This window comes from Sorex fumeus, unplaced genomic scaffold, assembly GCF_029834395.1.
Source record: "Sorex fumeus unplaced genomic scaffold, SorFum_2.1 ptg000028l, whole genome shotgun sequence".
NCBI lineage: Eukaryota > Metazoa > Chordata > Mammalia > Eulipotyphla > Soricidae > Sorex > Sorex fumeus.
In genome coordinates this window covers 4,640,965-4,659,248 of record NW_026606085.1, presented here as the reverse complement: position 1 = coordinate 4,659,248, position 18,284 = coordinate 4,640,965, and the positions used below count along the sequence as shown (strand labels likewise).

Sequence of the window (18,284 nt, the reverse complement as noted above, 5' to 3'; positions counted from 1 at the left end):
CCAGAATCAGAAAATCTTTTTATGTGAACTCACCCCCACCTCCCATTGTCCCCCCCTGGCCCTTCTGAGCCTCAGGGATATTGGTGTCCGGATCACCCCCACACCACCAGAGCTGAAGCTGACATTCCAGATGGCAGTGGCGCATGGACAGCAAGGGAAGGTCCACTTCCTGCTCGCCTTCATCCCCGCTTTCGGTGGGCTCTGGAAATACACGCTGACCCGAGGCAGTGGCTAGGAGAGGCAGGCTAGGGTGCAGGCTGGAGGGAGAGATGGAGAGGGCCGTCAGTACCCTGAGTGGGGAAGCTTGCGCCATCTGAGGTTCCTGCCCCCGCCCCCCAAGCCCCCCACCAAAGTCCCAAGATCCGTGGAATTCGTTGATAACCTCACTCCGTTGGTGCAGTCCTCCTGGGGAAGAAAACTCTGTACTAGCTCCGGCTTGCCCTCAGGCTCTATCCTGCTGGTGTCCCACACAGAGACGGCTCCATTAGTGCTGCCACTCACCAGAAACTGCCCAACTCTAGGAGAGAGAAAAGAGGAATGCTGACAGGGAGATCCGGGCTAGACTCCTTCAGGGTTTATTACACCAGGAATTAGGATCCCACAGCTGGGCCCTGGCATCCCTATGGGATGGGGCACAGTCACTCACGGGTCTAGGTCAAAGTAGATACGCTGATTGGTGGTCACCTCTCGACCCAGGGACCACAGTGGGTGGGCAGGCTGCCGAAGATCCCAACATAGCAGCTCAGCATCCTGAAAACACAAGAGGCACACGGGAGGTCCATGTTCCCTCCCCAGGTCAAAGCCATCTCTGCTTCCCTCGCGGATTACAGTTCCTCCCCACCCATCTCCTAACAACCCATTCCCTCCAGTTCAGGATAGGAATTCTACCTTGCGGGCTCCAGAGAAGAAGCGGTTGCCATCCGGATGAAAGCAGAGGTGAGTGATGCCCCCTCGGTGCCCTGTCAGCAGTGCAAGAGGGGAGCCATCATCCCAGGCATAGAGACCCAGGGAGCGGCCATAGGAGCCACAGGCGTAGAGCGGCTGGGTCGGGCTGAAGGCAATGCAAGAGAGGATGCCGCTCTGGCCCTGCTTTTTGGCTAGAAAGGGAAAAAACAAAGCCGAGAGCATCAAACAGCTAGTCAGAGGTGCACTTACCTCCATCCCAGAGCCCATGTATCTCCTCAGTCACACTTATTACAGACAAATCAGGACATGGTGTTTCCCACATCTGTCCCCTCTTCCTCCAAAAGGACCTAATGGCCCCCACTACTTTCTCCATCTTAGAGCACCATTTTTCACTAAAAGACTGGGAAAAATTCAATCAGCTTAATCAATGGCTGAATAAATAGCAGTACTCCTACATTAATAAATAAATAAAGGACTGGGGGGGGGGAAGCCTCCCATAGAAAAAAGGATCAAATTTGCCTCCAACTTTCTAGGGATACCAAGATTTCAGAGACCAAAAGGTGCCCAGTCAACAGGACACAGAAGAAGAGTGAACCAGCGCTCCAAACAGTCCACCCCTCGTAGTGGGTGCAACCTGCTTCCCTGGGCTGTGGATAACAACCTGCCCCCACACACCAGGCAGCCGGCATATATACAGGGCACTCTTCTAAGTCCTCCTTCCTTAAAGATACACTTACCAAATGTGGCTCGGATCTCACAGTCTCGGCCCGGTCGGGCTGTGGAGAAAACGCGCACAGTCCGATTGAAGCCACAGAAGAGCTGGGAGCCATCCGGGGAGAAGCAGAGTGAGTGCGCTGCCGTCAGCTCATCCTGAGGGTAAGAAAGGGCTGAGAAGAGGCCCCAGAACCTCAGCTACTCTCCAGAAAGGAGAGCTGGGCCCAGGCAAGCCCAGAGGCTGGGTAAGGAGGTCTGTACCAGGTGATTGTAGGCACGAAAGGAGGCCCGAAGCTCTCCAGTGAATGCATCCCAGATGTGAATCGGATTCTCCCGGCTGCTGCTGGCCACGCTGAGAGAGACACCAACACTGAGGCACTGGTGCTACAAAGGAATGGGAGGAAACTACCTAACCAACCCTCTCAATTCATATCTAAGGGCGGTATCAAGCTGTTCTCCCGAGAGGTCTGGCAACACTTTTAGTAAAGGATCCTCTGGAAACTGGGGGGGAGGGGGCTGCATGGGAGGCAAGCAGGGAAGCAAAGGCCATCACTTACTAGGAGGTGTCTGGCTGGGCTGAAGACATCAGAGAATACCAGCAGTAGTCATAGATGGTGTCACCTTCCACCATCCGGAGCACTGGGGTCTGAGCAGAAACAGGAAGCTTGGGTCACTGGCCAGGAAGGGAGGCCTGGAGGGAGCTAGCAGTTTTACCACCGAGGAAGGCACTTGCCAGGCAGAAGTAGATGAGGTAAAATTAGTGAGGAAGAGATACCCGAACCCCACATCCAAGGATCAGTTCAGTCTCTTGGGTGTCAGACCCAGATCACCAAAAGTGACACATGCCTATCCTTTCGTTTTTCAGATACTTAACAGCGGGACAAACAAGTAATAGTCCATGTAATCCTCACAAAACCCGATGCTGGGGACAGAAAATGCCAACAGGCTGAGGGCATTCTTTGCATTCAGGAGGGCTAGGTTCGCTCGCTGGAACTACATGGTCCCCCGAAGAACACCAGGAGCAATTCTCAAGCCAGGAGTACCCCTTGAACAATGCCAGCTTTGGCCGCAAAACAAACAAACAAAAAAAACCCCAAAATCTTGGGCTGGGGAAAGATTAGCAGGCTGGAGTACATGCTTTGTGGGAGTCTGAGTAGGATCCTGGCACATGGTCCCCTAGGCACTACAAGGTGAGAAGCAACCCCAAAGCTTCACAGCATAAGTAAACCCAGAGCACTGATGGTATGATGGTATGCCTACCTGCCACCCACCAGAGAGAGAGAGAGAGAGAAAGAGAGAGAGAGAGCAAAAACGGGCCAAAGAAATCATACAGTAGATAGGGCAGTTGCCTGTACACAGCCAACTTGGGTTCAATCCCTGGCCCTTCATATGGTCTCCAGAGCCCACCAGAGTGATCACTGAGTGCAGAACCAGTAGTAACCCCTGAGCATCACCAGATATGGCCCAAAAACTAAAACAAAACAATTTCAAATACGTAAAATAATATTAACAACAAAAAACTACCCTGTGATTCTACCAATCTCCTTAAAAAATAAAATTATGGGGCCGGAGTGATAGTACAGTGTGTAGGGCATTTGCCTGGCATGCAGCTGGCCCCGGTTTAATCCCCAGCATCCCATACGGTCCCCTGAGCACTGCCAGGAGTAATTCCTGAGTGCAGAGCCCGGAGTAACTCCTGGGCATTGCTGGGTGTGACCCAAAAAGCAAAATAAAAGGAAAAATATAGAAAAAACTATAGGGGCAGGAAAGATAGAACATTGGGTAGGGTCCAGTCCACCCAAGTTCCAGCCCCAGAACCACATATGGTTCCCCAAACACAGCCAGGAATGAACCCTGAGTACAGAGCCAGGAGTAAGCCCTGAATACTGCTGGAGATGGCCCCCAATGAAAATAAATAATAATAAAATAAAAAATAAATTAAAAAAACTCAACAGGCTGAGCTTGGTTTTTGCATGCATTGAGGACCAGGTTCCAACCCTGACAACACGTTTCCCCAGTACCACCAGAAAAGACATCCTTTCATCCCCTCAAAGCAGAGTCAGTAGAAGCCAATGAGCACTACCAGGTATGTCCCCCCGCCCAAAGCAAAACAAAAACTATTTGGGGGGGGCAGCAAACCTGGCAGTGATCAGGACTTACTCCTGGCTCCACACTCCACTCCTGATGGGCTTAAAGTACCATTTGGGGTGCAGAGGATCAAATAGTAATCAAATAGTAATTTTTTTTAATTAAAAAGAAAAGAAGTAAGGTTATAGTACACTTCAATCTGGAACCACCCACATTCCAGTTTGGGGCACATAATTACATAATTCCCTCTTTATGGTACTCTTCTAGTTCCCGTTTTAAAAGAAAAAAAGTTTTGGGGTCACACCCGGCAATGCTCAGGGGTCACTTCTGGCTCTGCACTAAGGGATCACTCCTAGCAGTACCCAGGGAACCATATGGAATGCTAGGGTCAGGCGCATGAAAGGCAAGCACCTTACCGCTGTACTTTCTCTCCAGCGCCTTTCTATTTCCTGAATAAAACAATTTAAAAAAAAAAGGGGGGGGTAGTTGTGAGGAATGTGTTTCAGCTATAGATAATTTTCCTTGTATATGTGAAGCTCTGAGTTCAAACCCCCAAAATTTCTCGCTCCAAAAAGGGAAAACGATATGGTTATGGGGACAGTTCAATGGCTAAGGGTGCCTAGTCTACAAGACAAGAATTTGAGCCCCAGTGCTGCCCATGAGGAGACAGGGAGAGAAGTGCCCAGAATTCCTGTCTCAAAATAGCATGAGACCTCCAGCACACAGTCTGAGTGTGCCAGAACCACAAATGAAAGATGTGTGAGCTCTGTACTCAGGAGCATGAGACCTGTAAGCGTATCTGTGAACACCTGAGACTCTGGCAAGCAGTCAGAACGCGCAAGAGCACAATTACATGAGTGGGTCCCCTGGTGAGCACCACATCCAAGAGGGTGACACCCAGTCATCACAAAAGCAGCAACAAAAGGAAAGGAAAATAAAAGTATGCAGAAGTTAATGGTCTGGAGATATAGCACAGGGGTTAAGTATTTGTCTTCATGAACTGACCCTGATTCAATCCCTGACACCTTATATGGTTCCCTGAGCATCACCAGTAGTGACCCGAAGCACAAAACCAAGAGTAAGCACTGAGTACTGCCACACGTGGCTCCCAAACAAAAGTGTGTTAAAGCCTGTGGGGTCAGGGAGATGGAGCAAAAGGAAGTGAAATGCAGGGGTTGGAGCAATAGTACAGCAGGTGGGGTGCTTGCCTTGCATGCAGATTTCACTCCTGGCATTCCATATGGTCCCCTGACACCTCCAGGAGTAATTCCTGAGTGCAGAGCCAGGAGTGGGAGTAACCTCTGAGCCTCACCAGGTGTGGCCCAAAAATAAAATGCAAGGATGAAATGCAGTCCTGGGGTTAGTACCAGCATCTCACAGTACCATGAGCATTAAACTAAGTTCCTGGACACCACCAGATGTGACCCCAATAAAAGAATTAAAACCTTGGCAAGGCCAGGGAGCTGGCTCAGATGGCAGGAGCACACGTCTTATATATGGGTGTCCAAGCTTAATTCCTGGCGCCATATGGTCCTGCAAGCACAGGGACCTCTGGGAGTGACCACCACCACTAAACTGGTAGGAGCCCTAAAGCACCTTGGGGTGTACCAAGGGATGTGGCCCCAAAATGAAACACAAAAGTTAAAACCTCTTTCCTCTGAAACAATATTCTGATTTTAACATCCCATACATTTCTTCAGGAACATTTTCATCCAGCAAAAATTCAGTATATATCATTATCTTAGAGACCTTTAACACTACTAATGGTAATAGAGGCTGGAGAGAGTACATGAGGTTAGGCACCCGCCATGCATGAGGCGATGGCAGCTGCAACCCTGGTTTAAGTCCCCTACATCAGGTGTCAGTCCTGAGCACCAAGCAGGAAATAGTCCCAGAGCATAACTGAGTGAGACCCAAACACCCCAACACACACACACACACACACACACACACACACACACACACTGTAACATACTGCATGTGAAGAGAGAGCGCTGAAAGTGAGAGCTCTGACTCAGCATTTGCAGCACCATCCACTTCTATCCTGCTGCACTGACACTCACTATGACGTTCAGGCTTTAGTTCATGGGCTTCAATTTTCTGGTATCCATATTAGAGGGTACCAGAAATTGAAATGCTAGTTTCAATTAAAAAGTTCAATTACTGGGTTCTATGACAGAATACATGTCTCCGTTTTGCTGAATAATGTCACATACTTTCCAAATTTATTCTCCTGCCAGCAGTAAATAAATGTTCTTTGTTCCCTCTTGATTTTGCCAGACTTCGTTGTTTCTCAATTTGAAGGCTGTGAAAAGGAATTTGATTATGATATAAATTTGCATTCTTCTCATTATTAGCAAGTTCAGACATTTTTCTATGTTCATCAGCATTCAAGTCACCTTTTCCTAATTTTTACTCACTTTCTATTTTTTTGTTTTTGGGGTACACTTAGCAGTGCTCAGTATTTATTCCTGGCATGGCGCTCAGCAGACTATATTCGGTGCTGGGAAGCAAACCCAGGTTGGTCACATGCAAGGCAAGCTTTATTATCTCTCCAGTCCCATTGATTCATTTCTCTAATAGGCTATTGTCTTTTTCTTCCTAATCTGAAGGAAATATTGGCTACTAGCTAGTCCTTTTGTCAGTGACTTGCTAGCCCTTGAGGTAGTATCACCAGCAGCAATTTTTGTTTCCATTTCTCCACTCTCACCCAGATGTCTGGTGCTTGGTTGAGGGCCCTACACCATCCCTCAGTACCTCCAATTCATCATGTCCATAAAGAACCCAGCATCTGCCCTAGGAAATCTGTTCTTCCTGTGCTCTATATCCAGTTTGCAAGCCCAATTCTGACTACGCTTTACTCCCGTTCTGCTCTATGTCCACCCACTAACAAATCCTGCTAATTCTATCTTCAAAGATTCTCTCTCTCTCTCTCTCTCTCTCTCTCTCTCTCTCTCTGTCTTTTCTTTTTCGCTCACACCCAGTGATGTGCAGAGATTACTCCTGGCTCTGCACTCAGGAATTACTCCTGGCAGTGCCTGGGGGACCATATGGGATGCTGAGGATCAAACCTGGGTTGCCCGTGTACAAGGCAAATGCCCTACCCGCTGTGCTATCACTCCGACCCTTCAAAGATTCTCCTGAACATTCTTACTTCCCATTCAAAACCAATATCTTTTTGAGAGCACTTTTGCAACACTATATTTTCTCTTGTCCCAGACACTTTTACCTGCCCATCTGTGCTGCATACTGCATCCACACCAAAGCCCTAAAGACCTCATCAAATTATAATCTTTTTCTTTTTTTGCTTTTTGGGTCACACCTGGCAATGCACAGGGGTTACTCCTGGCTCTGCACTCAGGAATTACCCCGGGCGGTGCTCAGGGAACCATATGGGATTCTGGAAATCGGACCCAGGTGGGCCGCGTGCGAGGCAAACGCCCTAGCCGTTGTGCCTTTGCTCCAGCCCCAAATTAGAATTTTAAAGAATTTTCTGTTTAAAACACTGCAAAGTGACTGGAGACACAGTACAGAGAGTAAGATGCTTGCCCTGCATGTAGTCAAGGTTAGTCTGATCCCCAGCGTCACACATGGTCCCCTGAGTACATGCAATAAGCCTGAGCACAACTGGGTACAGCCCAAATCACACCAAAATAAGGAACAACATTGCAATGACTGCACCTTATCCTCAGTATAAAATCCAATCTCCTTACAATGCTTTCCTTTACCAGGAACCGACTTCATAAGGTTCATTTCCCTGCATTTCTTTTTTTGGGCCACACCTGACAGTGCCCAGGGATCATTCCTAGTGCTGCTCAGGGAACCATGTGTATTACTGGAATCAGACTTGACTGGGCTGCATGCAAGACAAGCATCCTACCTGGTTACCTGGTGTACTATCTCTCCAGCCCCATACTCCTTTAAAAATCTTTATATCGCGCAGAGTAAGTACAGGAGAAAAGGCACCTGCATACAGAGTTCTGAGCATGGCCAAGAGGCACTCCTGAACACAGAGTCAGAAACAGCCCAAGTATCACCAATAGATTAATTAACTTCCCGATAGATTAAATAAATGAATAAAATCTCTATACCCCACCAACGTGGTGGGGTATAGGAACCTTCAGTTCCCAGAAGGTTCCATTCACCAAACTCTCAAATTGTAGGTTTTTGGGGCCAGAGCTATAGTACGGTAAGCAAGGTGCTTGTCTTGCACATGGCTAACCTGAGTTTGATCCCAGGCACCACATATGCTCCCTTCATCACTGCCAGGAGTGATCCCTGAGCACTGCTGAGTGTGACCCTCCCGACTCCCCAAAGAAAACAAGTATAGAATTTTGTTTTTCATACATATTCATTTAGGCCCTAAAGTGCAAGAGCTTTAAAGTAATGGCAGTGAAGGGACGGATAAAATAAAGTGAACTTGATTTGGTAATTAATTGGATGAAGGGGGTTTGGAAAAAGAAAATTAAAGGATGAGGCTTTGGCTTCAGGTTTGGGTATCTGAGGCTGGTTGTCAGAACCTAGGTACACAGAAGTATCAGGTGCCCAATGTGCTGAATGAGGGAGAATCACACAGCACATACACCAACATTTTTGTTTTTATCTGAGAGTTTTTCCGTATAGGACCTGAACTCAGAGGCTCAGAGATGTGCGACACCTGCTCCCCAACTAAGTCACATCACAGGCATATCTGTGATATGATGTATAAATTCTAAGAAAAATTTATACAAAGAGAAAGATCAATCCTCTGAAGAAAACACTGGGAATGAGGGGCCAGAGTGACAGTACAGCAGGTAGAGCACTTGCCTAACGAGCAGCTGACCTGAGTTTGATCCTTGATACCTCATATGGTCCCTAGAGCCCATGAGGAATGATCCCTGAGCACAGGATCAAGAGTAAGTCCTGAGCATCTCCAGGTATGGCCTAAAAACCCAATACCCAAGTAAACAAAATCTGGGAATGCGAAAACTTACTCTCTCCAGTCTGAGATGGGAACACAGTATGCAGACTCCCTGGAGAGAGCAAGTATGTGTAAGGGCTCAGCTAAGAGCCACAGGATAAGAAAAGAAAGCAGGGGAGAGGCTGAGGAGTGAGGGCAGGTGTTTCAGAAAGCTCTGCTAAAAAGACAGAAAACTGAGGGGAGGAAGTAAGAAATTTTGTTAAGAAAACAAATACAGGATACAGTAATCCCTAGAAATGTCCTCCCCTTAACTTCCCCACTTACATAAACTTCATCAATTTCCAAATACTAAGTGAGAATGCTATAAAATACCAGGTGAGGAAGCCAGAAACAGTACAGCAGGTAAGGTACTTGCCCTGCACGTGGCTGGCCCTGGCACCCCACATCGTGGTCCCCTGAACTCACCAGGAGTAATCCCTAAGCACAGAGCCAGGAGTAAGCCCTGAGCACTGCTGGATGTGGTCCAAAATCAAAACAAAAACAAAAAGGACCCACAAAATTAAAAATGCCAGGCCAGGACCAGAGCAATAGTACAGCAAGCAGATAGGGCATTTGCCTTGCATGCAGCTGACCAGGGTTAGTCCCTGGCATTCCATATGGTCCCCCAAACACTGCCAGGAGTAATTCCTGAGGCAGACCCAGGAGTAACTCCTAAGCATCACCAGGTGTGATCCAAAAAGCCAAAAAATGCCAAGCCAGAGAAAGCGTGCAGGGAAGTATTTGCCTGGCATGCAGCCAACTGCAGTTTGCTCTCCAGCATTACACATAGTCCCCAAGCACTGCCAGGAGTTATCCCTAAGCATAGAGCCAGGAATAAACCCCAAGCACAGCCAGACGTGGCCCCCAAAACAACAAAATGAAAACACCAGGGTGCAAAACAATAACAGAGGCTTAGGGCACCTTTCTTGCAAAAGCACATCACAGGTTCAAATCCCCAATGCCAACAGAGTTAGTGGTCTAGTGGTGAGCATAGCTGCTTCTAATACCTCAGTGTTTCACATACACAAAACACAACCCTGGGAGTTATGCTGCCTGTGAACCCCAGAGCCACCGCATGGCCGTGGTTTGTGTCAGCACCATAAAAGGGCTGCAATTCCCAACAATCATCACATCAAATTATAGGTGGATCTGTACGCCCAGAAGTGTAAGCCCTAGCAAGCATGTCCATGAGCACTGCAGTGACTCCTGGCGAGCATCAAAACTGTGACCTCATGAGTGCTCATCCCAGCAAGCACAGCTAAGAAAGTAACCATGCAGTGAGCACCACTACTCGATGCCTCCCTGCTCCCCCACTTCCAGTTAAAAATGTGTAGCTGTCCATCAAAACAACAATTAAGGGACGGGGAAAAGAGGAGGGAATGAAACATTTTCTTAATGAAATGTAGGCCCAGGGAGCTAGCTCAAAGGGCTACAACTCATGATTCAGATGCAGGAATCCTTAATTCAATCCCTGGCACTGAATGGTCCCTAAGAACGGCCAGGAGTCATCCCTAATCACTAAGTCAAAAGTAGCCCCCCAAAATTGATGGGTGTGGGTCTCATACCAAATAATCAAATATGTATATGTATAATACGTATACATACATTTTACTTTTTTTAAAAAAAAGTTTGATGTGAGGGACTTCATATCTGGCCATGTTCCTGGCTCTAGCGTGGCAGTGCTCAAAGAACCATACGTGTTGCGGGTGATAGAAACATAGTCAGCCATGTACAAGGCAAGTGCTCTTCCCGCCATACTATCTCTCAGACTGATAAGAAGCCTTCTTTATGCTTTTGCCTTAGTTTTTGATTTTAGTGGGAGGGAAATGTAATTTGGACCTCACCTGGTGATGCTCAGGGGTTACCCGTCTTTGCACTCAGGAATTACTCCTGGGATGAGGGGGATCAGGCTGGCCATGTGCAAGGCAAGTGCCCTACTCTTGTGCTATCCCTCAAGCCCCTTTTATCTGTTTTGTTCCTGACGAAATCCCAGTACATAAAAAAAAAAATGCCTAGCATATAGAATGTACTTAACGAAAATCTGTTGACTGAAGGACCAGAAAGATTGCTCAACAGACTAAAGATATGCTTTGCATGCTGGAATCCTAAGTTCCATTCCCAATACTACGTGGTTCCCCAACACCACCAGCCTGACTCCTGAGCAGAGCCAGGAATAGCCCCTAAGCGCCTCCAGATGTGGCCCAAAATCAAAAAAGAGAGAAAAAAAGAAAAAAATGAAATCTGTTGATCAAAGTCACTTAAAGAATGAATGAGGGGCCAGAGCAATAGTATAGTGGGTAGGGTGCTTATCTTGTACATCCAATCCAAATACAATTTTCAGCATCCCATATATAGTCTCCCGAGCCTGCCAGGAGTAATCCCTGAGTGCAGAGTCAGGAATAAACCTGAGTATCACTGGTGTGGCAAAAAAAAAAAATGAATAAACAAATAATAAATATAATATTTGCAGGTCAGTAAAAAAGTGCCACAGGGCAGACAGTACAGTGGGTAAGGTACTTGTCTTGCATGGGACCCAGGTTCAATCTAGGTTTCCCAAATTTGCCAGGATTAATCCCTGACTACAGAGCCTTGGCTAAGCAAGCACCAGGTGTGGTCCAAAAACAAAAAAAACTCAAAAAAACAAACAAACAAAAAAAAAAGTACAGCAGACAGGGGGCTGGAGCGATAGCACAGCGGGTAGGGCGTTTGCCTTACAAGTGGCCAACATGGCCGACCCGAGTTCGATTCCTCCGCCCCTCTCGGAGAGCCCGGCAAGCTACCGAGAGTATTCGATATGCCAGACACAGTAACAGCAAAGTCTCCAATGGAGACGTTACTGGGCCCGCTCGAGCAAATCGACGATCAACGGGAGGGCCTTTACCTTTACCTATGAGCCAGGAGTAACCCCTGAGCATCTCCGGGCGTGACCCAAAAAGGAAAAAAAAAAAAAAGTACAGCAGGCAGAGTGAATGACCTTGCAATGCGCCCAATCTGAGTTTGATCCCTGGCACCACATATGAGCACTGTTTGGGAGTGATCCCTAAGCACAGAGCTAAGAGCAAGCCCTGGCGACTGCTGGATGTGGCCCCAAATCTGAAACAAACAATAAAAAAAAAGATATTGCATTTTACTGCATAATCCTCAGAGTTCATGGGTTTGTTTGTTTGTTTTACCATACCTGACAATGCTCAGGGATTACTTCTGACTCTGCACTCCCAGTGGTACACAAGGGACCATATGAATGTCAAAGATCAAACCTGGCAGTCACATGCAAGGCAAACAACCTTCTGCTATAATACCTCTCCAGCTCCTCATGGCAATTCTTATTGCAAAAAAAGTTTGGTATATTGGGCTAGAGCGACAGTACAGCAGGAAAGGCCGTTGTTTTACATCATGAACTGACCCAGATTGGATCCCGGGCACCCCATATTGTCTCTTGAGCATCGCAAGAAGTGATTTCTGAGCAGAGAGGAGTAAACCCTGAGCAGATCTGGGTGTGGCCCCCCCCAAAAAATGTTGTGTGCAACTACTATGTGAAGAGAGAAAAAGTGTGTATGTGTGTGTGTAAAAGTGTTTGCGCACGCATGTGCGGACACCATATTACACGAAAACAAGGTGCAGGACCTGAGTAATAGTATAGTGGATAAATTATCTGCCTTGTACTTGGCCAACCCTAGCATCACATATGGTCTCCTGAGTCCCTTAAGAATAATCCCTATTGGAGCTGGAGCGATAGCACAATGAGTAGCGCGTTTGCCTTCCATGTAGCCGACCGGGGTTTGATCCCCGGCATCCTATATGGTCCCCAAACACAGCCAGGAGTAATTCCTGAGTGCAGAGCCAGGAGTAACCCCTGGGCATCACTGGGTATGACCCAAAAAGGAATTAAAAAAAAAAGAAAAGGAAAGATCCCTGAGGGGATAAAGCAGTAATACAGCGGGTGCTTTCCTTGCACAGGGCCATCCCAGGTTCAGTCCCTGGCATTTCACATGGTCCACGGAGCACCACCAGGGGTAATTCCTGCGAGCTGAGCATCTTCGGATATGGGCCCCCTTCCCCGGGAAAAAGGGATCTGAGTGCAGAGCCCTGAACATTGCTGATATGACCCTAAAACAGAACATTTAAAAAAAAAAAAGGGAAGGAGGCAACCAGGGCTACACCCATCAGTGCTCAAGTAACCATGCACGCTAGAGCTCAAACCCTGAGCATGGTGTATGTCAGCCATGTGTTTGAGACCTGCGAGCTGTTGCCCTAACCCCGCACAGTACATTAATCCTTATATTTGTTTTGTTTTGGGGCCACACCCGCTGTGTTCAGGGCTTACTTCTGGCTCTGTGCTCCAGAGTCATTCCTATAGAGGAATGGAGAATCATAAGCAATGCCAGTAATCAAACCAGGGTCGGCTGCATGCAGGGAAAGTGCCTTAACCCCTGTATTAGCTTTCTCTTTTCAGACAAAAAATTACTCAGCGTATCTCTGGAAATCTACTTACCTTCTTAAAGCGAACAAACAAAAAGGTTCACCCCTATCCTTACGCTACTGCTACTACTGGCTCCCTGAGGGTCAGTTATCACCCACTTTGGGAAAGACTGTCCAGAGGAAGGATTCTGAACCATCAGGGTCAAGTCCTCTGATGTGTTCAGGATTCTGTTTCCACCCAGCCCTCCAGGACTCTGTTACCCCTCTCTCCCACAGCACAGACACCTCCCTTTCGACCAGTTATTCATCCTGCAATTAAAACACCGCCCCACCAATCCTCCCTCGGCCCCACACTCACAGTAGTCACCTTTCCATTTCTCAGCTTCCCTTCATAGAAAAACTTCCCCAATGAATCGTCTGTTCTGTTCCCATTCCAATCCATTCTGTCTCCATTACTCTTCTGAAAATGTTCCTGTCGAGGTCACTAATTCTTGAAGTCTCTCAATCTGCCACTCAAAAGCATCAGGCAGGACTCGCTACTTCTACCGTTGTCATTTCTCTTGCACCCATTCATGAATGCCAGTGCACTGAGGGATCTACCTGAGTTTTCTCTCTCCATCTATTCTCTTAATGCTAAACCTGTTCTCTCGAGACAAGATGACCCCTACTTCTCAAAGACTGATCCCAGCCCCAGTATCTCCCCCATACTCGGGGTTGGAGCAACAGTACAGCGGGTGGGGCGTTTGCCTTGCACGCGGCCCACCTGGGTTCGATTCCCAGCATCCCATATGGTCTCCCAAGCACCAGCAGGAGTAACTCCTGAGTGCAAAGCCAGGAGTAACCCCTGAGCATCGCCGGGTGTGACCCAAAAAGTGAAAAAATAAATAAATAAATAAAAAATAATCTCTCCCATACTCTTTCTTTGGTGTGTGCTCAGGGATCACTCCTGGCAGTGCTCAGGGGACTATATGGGGTGCCCAGGATCGAAGCTAGGTTGGTCACAGGCAAGGCAAGAGCATTACTCCTATACTCCTATACTATTTTTTTTTTTTTTTTTTGCTTTTTGGGTCACACCCAGCGATACACAGTGGTTACTCCTGGCTTTGCACTCAGGAATTACTCCTGCTGGGAATCAAACCCGGGTTGGCCACGTGAAAGGGAAACGCCATACCTGCTGTGCTATAGCTCCAGCCCCTATAATTATCTCTTATACTCTCTCCCTTTCTTATTTTATCTACCTGGGGCCATACTAGGTAGTGCGGAGGGGCTACTCCTGGCTCTAATCGCAGAAGAACAAATGCAATGTCAGGGTTGAACCGTTCAATTTGGGTTGCCCTATGCAAGGCAAGCACCCTTACCCTCTGTACTATCTCTACAGGAATGCCACCCATTTCCTCCCTTTAGCGTTACCATTCAGATTTAATGCACCTAAAAACCTTAGATTTACTCCAGTATCTCTTCATATTCCTGCTTTTTCTCCTGAAAATCACCAACTGTCCACACAAGCCTGGCTATTCTCCTCAACTCTTCTCTTCCCTAAACTTACACATTCAATCAACTAATAAGCACTATAAAATTTACTTCAAATTCACCCACATCTGTCTAACTCTCTTAAAACCACCATCATTTCTTACTTGGAGACCACAATAATTGCATCCTAATGAGTCTTCTCTAAATCCATTCTCAAATTTAGCCATTTCACTCTTAGAGTTTCTTGTGACTGCCCAGATAAATCCCAAATGCTCTACATGCGATGACCGTTTGCCTACATACTGTGACTGTTCACCTCTCCAGGCTCCCCACACTCACTCCCTCACTAACCTCAACACAGACAGTCAGACAGTGGCCTTTCTTCCTCATCATCCTGCAGATCCCTGCTCAAATGGCTCTTTTTCAGAGAATTCCTCCCTGACCATTTCAAAAATGATTATTTCCCAGCTAGTCTCTCCTCATCTTGCTTCACAGCATCTTATTAGAAACTAATAATTTTCTTTTATAGGGGTGCAGGGGATTTGAACCAGGGACAGCTACATGCAGACAAGAACCCTACCCTTTCCGGCCCCTTCTATTTTTGTTTGTTTGTTTGTTTGCTTGAGGGCCACACCCAGCAATGCTCAGGGGTCACTCCTGATTCTGCACTCTGGAATCACTCCTGGTGGTGCTTGAAGAACCGTACGGGAAGCTAGAGATCAAACCCAGGGTAAGTTCCTTACGCTTACCCGCTTTGCTATATAGCTTTGGCCCCTTGCTGTTTTTTTCTTTTCTTTTTTATGGGGGCTTTTTGGGTCACACCTAGAAATGCTCATGGGGTTACTCTTGGCTCTGCACATAGGAATTACTCCTGACAGTGCTAGAGGGACCCTATGGGGTGCCAGGGATCGAACTCGGATCAGCCATGCACAAGCAAAAGACTGTACTATTGCTCTGGCTCCCTGTTTTTTCTTAAAATAATTTATTATTGTTGTTGTAGATAGGGTAACAAGTTTGCAACAGACATACATTAAACTTATGTGGGAAAGTAATATTCCTGATTAAGGATGAGAGACAACAGTCCTTCACATGACATCAGGATCAGAGAGATTATGAAGAGGTTGAAGGGTTTGCCTTTCACAAAGCCGACCAGGGTTCAATCCCCAGCATGTGATTCCCCTAAACACAGGTGTAAACACTGAGCATAGAGCCATGAATAAGCCCTCCCCCGCCTCAAAAAAAAAAAAAGAGAGAGAGAGAGAGAGATAGAAAGAGAGTTTAGGATGGAAAAATGCTAATTTTGGAAAGTTTGTAGCAAAGGGAAATTTCTATTCAGGGCCAAGGAAATGGCCCAAAGGACTGGAGGGCAAGAGCTCCAGGTTCAATCCACAGGACAAAACATCACCAAATGGGGTCCTAACTCCCCACTCCCCGAAGTATTCTTCTTGAACGGGAAAGCCCATCTAACAAAGGGCTAATATGTGTTCAAAAGAGAGAAGGATTAGCTCCTATTCTTACCATTTCTGAATATTCCGTCTGTTCTCCCTCATTATACAGTTCTGGGGGCAGGTTATAAATTCGCAGGATGTTATCAGCACTATTGGTCAAGATGCAGGAACCATCAGGGGCCCTGGAGAAGGTAAGAGAAAGCTGCGTGGATCTATAGTTTCCAAATCTATATCTAATCTGTAGCTTAGCCTGCCTCTGGGATAAGTGGGAGACATAGTCCCAAATAGAATTTAAAGTCCATTCTTTTTTTTTTAAATGTAGGAGTACTGCTATTTATTCAGCCATTGATTAAGCTGATTGAGTTGGGCATGAACTCCATATTTAAAGTCCATTCTTTTTTTTTTTTTCCTTTTTGGGTCAAACCCAGCGTTACTCAGGGGTTACTCCTGGCTCTGCATTCAAGAATTACTGCTGGTGGTGCTTGGATTGAACCCAGGTCGGCTGCGTGCAAGGCAAACACCCTTACCCACTGTGCTATCACTCCAGCCCCTGAAGTCCACTTATTTTTTTCTTTTTGGGTGACACCCAGCGATGCTCGGGGGTTACTCCTGGCTCTGCACTCAGTAATTACTCCTGGCAGTGCTGAGGGACTATATGGGATGCTGGGAATCAAACCCGGGTTGGGCATGTGCAAGGCAAAGGCCTGACCTGCTGTGCTATCACTCCAGCCCCTAACGTCCATTGTTAAGAGGGAATCTAACCCCTCCTCCCACCACTTATGAATCCCTCTCCCAGATAACTAAAGTGTTTTTTTTTTATTTATTTATTGCTTTTTGGTCACACCTGGTGATGCACAGGGGTTACTCCTGGCTCTGCACTCAGGAATTACTCCTGGCGGTGCTCAGGGGACCACATGGGATGCTGGGAATCAAACCCAGGTCGGCCGCATGCAAGGCAAACGCCCTACCCGCTGTGCTATCTCTCCAGCCCCCAAACTAAAGTGTTTTAAAGCGAAAATCCTGAGAGATTATCTCCCTGCCTCCTTGTCCTTACCACTTGCAGCCTTTCAAGAAGTTCTCGTGTTGGGCTCTGAATTCAGACCAGGAACCAGTGAGAAATCGAGGTGACTGTGAGAAGTTGTAGCTCCAAGTGCTGGAAGGAAGACGGGAAGACATAAACCTAGGTGCCAAGGCCAAAGGGAAGCAGGCTGGAGAGGCGGGCCTGAAGACTGGTGAGCGAGGTGTATCTCACTCTTAACATTCCAGATTTCGGGGTCAAAACCCATCACCACTTACGTGTATCCCTCGTCCTCTGGATCCGGGGCCTCAGCCACACCTTCCATGGCTTCTCCGGCGTCCACCTCTAATGTGTTCGTTTCTTCTTCTGGCGGGCTCACATTTCTAGAAAGCTCTTGCTCCTCAGTTCGAGGGCTCAACTCACTAGGAGTAATGAACCCCGTTTCCAGGGGAGTGGCGACAGAAGCTGGATCCCCCTCCCCGAGCTCCTGGGGCAGAGCTGAGCCAGCCACGGAGTCTGGGGACTTACTAGGCGGATCAGCCCCGCCGGATGACGGTGGCATCGGTTCAGGATCAGTACTTTTATCCATTAGGGAAGCCTGAGGAGAGAGAGGGGCTGGAGCTGGGGCCAGGTCGGAGGAGAAACAGTCTGGAGACACCAGCGGCTCCCCCGGCGTCTTCATACTGCAGGACGGGAGGCTGACTTGAGTTATCCGGGGAACCTTCTGCCTGGGCAGGGCAGCAGAGCGCCCCGGAAGGCCTACATGTTCGCAAGGCTAGGGATGCAGAGTTGCAGAAACCCACCTGTTTGCCCCTTCCTCCTTTTCCGGGAGCGGACAGAACGCCCCCCAGCAGGGAAACCAAGCCCGAGACACGGACGCGCACGCCTCAGGCTGCAGAGCCGGTCGGTAGCTCAGCGCCACTAGATCTCGCGGGACTCGGAGCCGCCTTCCGATTGGACCGCCTCCTCCCCGGTCAGATTTCGCGGGCTGCGCAGGGCGGGGCGGGGAGAGGATTTAACAGGCGAAGGTTTCCTGTTCCCATAAGCCCTGGAGCCCCTGGAGTCTGCCGGGAGTTGCAGTTTCATATTTCCAGAACGCAGTACTTGGGCTCGTTCTCAGGATTCGCATTTATTTGCCTTCCTCCACCGTCACCTGCAGATGGCGCTAAGCGCTATGATTGATCTCTTTCGCCAAATTTCTCTTCATTTATTAAACAAATGTTTTATTACTGAGCTCATATTTATTTATGGGAAATAAATATTAAGGTCTCAGATCCCCTGA

At 47.7% G+C, this 18,284-nt stretch overlaps 1 protein-coding gene across 1 annotated transcript; it reads right to left on the bottom strand.

The window, feature by feature from the left end:
* Positions 1-19: 19 nt before the first annotated feature.
* On the bottom strand, positions 20-17,866 carry WRAP53 (WD repeat containing antisense to TP53). Its single transcript, XM_056114879.1, has 10 exons — positions 17,281-17,866; positions 17,039-17,137; positions 16,055-16,166; positions 2,178-2,266; positions 1,882-1,972; positions 1,644-1,776; positions 889-1,097; positions 647-750; positions 383-517; positions 20-257 (listed from the first exon to the last, which is right to left on the bottom strand). The coding sequence occupies exons 1-10, from the start codon at positions 17,682-17,684 to the stop codon at positions 20-22; spliced, it is 1,614 nt and encodes a 537-aa protein (XP_055970854.1). The 5' UTR covers positions 17,685-17,866.
* Between the last annotated feature and the right edge of the window lie 418 nt (positions 17,867-18,284).

What these genes read in the sequence shown, in the direction of transcription:
- WRAP53 (XM_056114879.1), bottom strand. Translation starts at nt 17,684, where the DNA reads ATGAAGACGCCGGGGGAGCCGCTGGTGTCTCCAGACTGTTTCTCCTCC. An exon ending in TTCGTGCCTACAATCACCTG is followed by an intron (nt 1,777 to 1,881) that starts GTACAGACCTCC and finishes TCTTACCCTCAG; the next exon opens with GATGAGCTGACGGCAGCGCA. An exon ending in ATCTACTTTGACCTAGACCC is followed by an intron (nt 518 to 646) that starts GTGAGTGACTGT and finishes TCTCTCTCCTAG; the next exon opens with AGTTGGGCAGTTTCTGGTGA.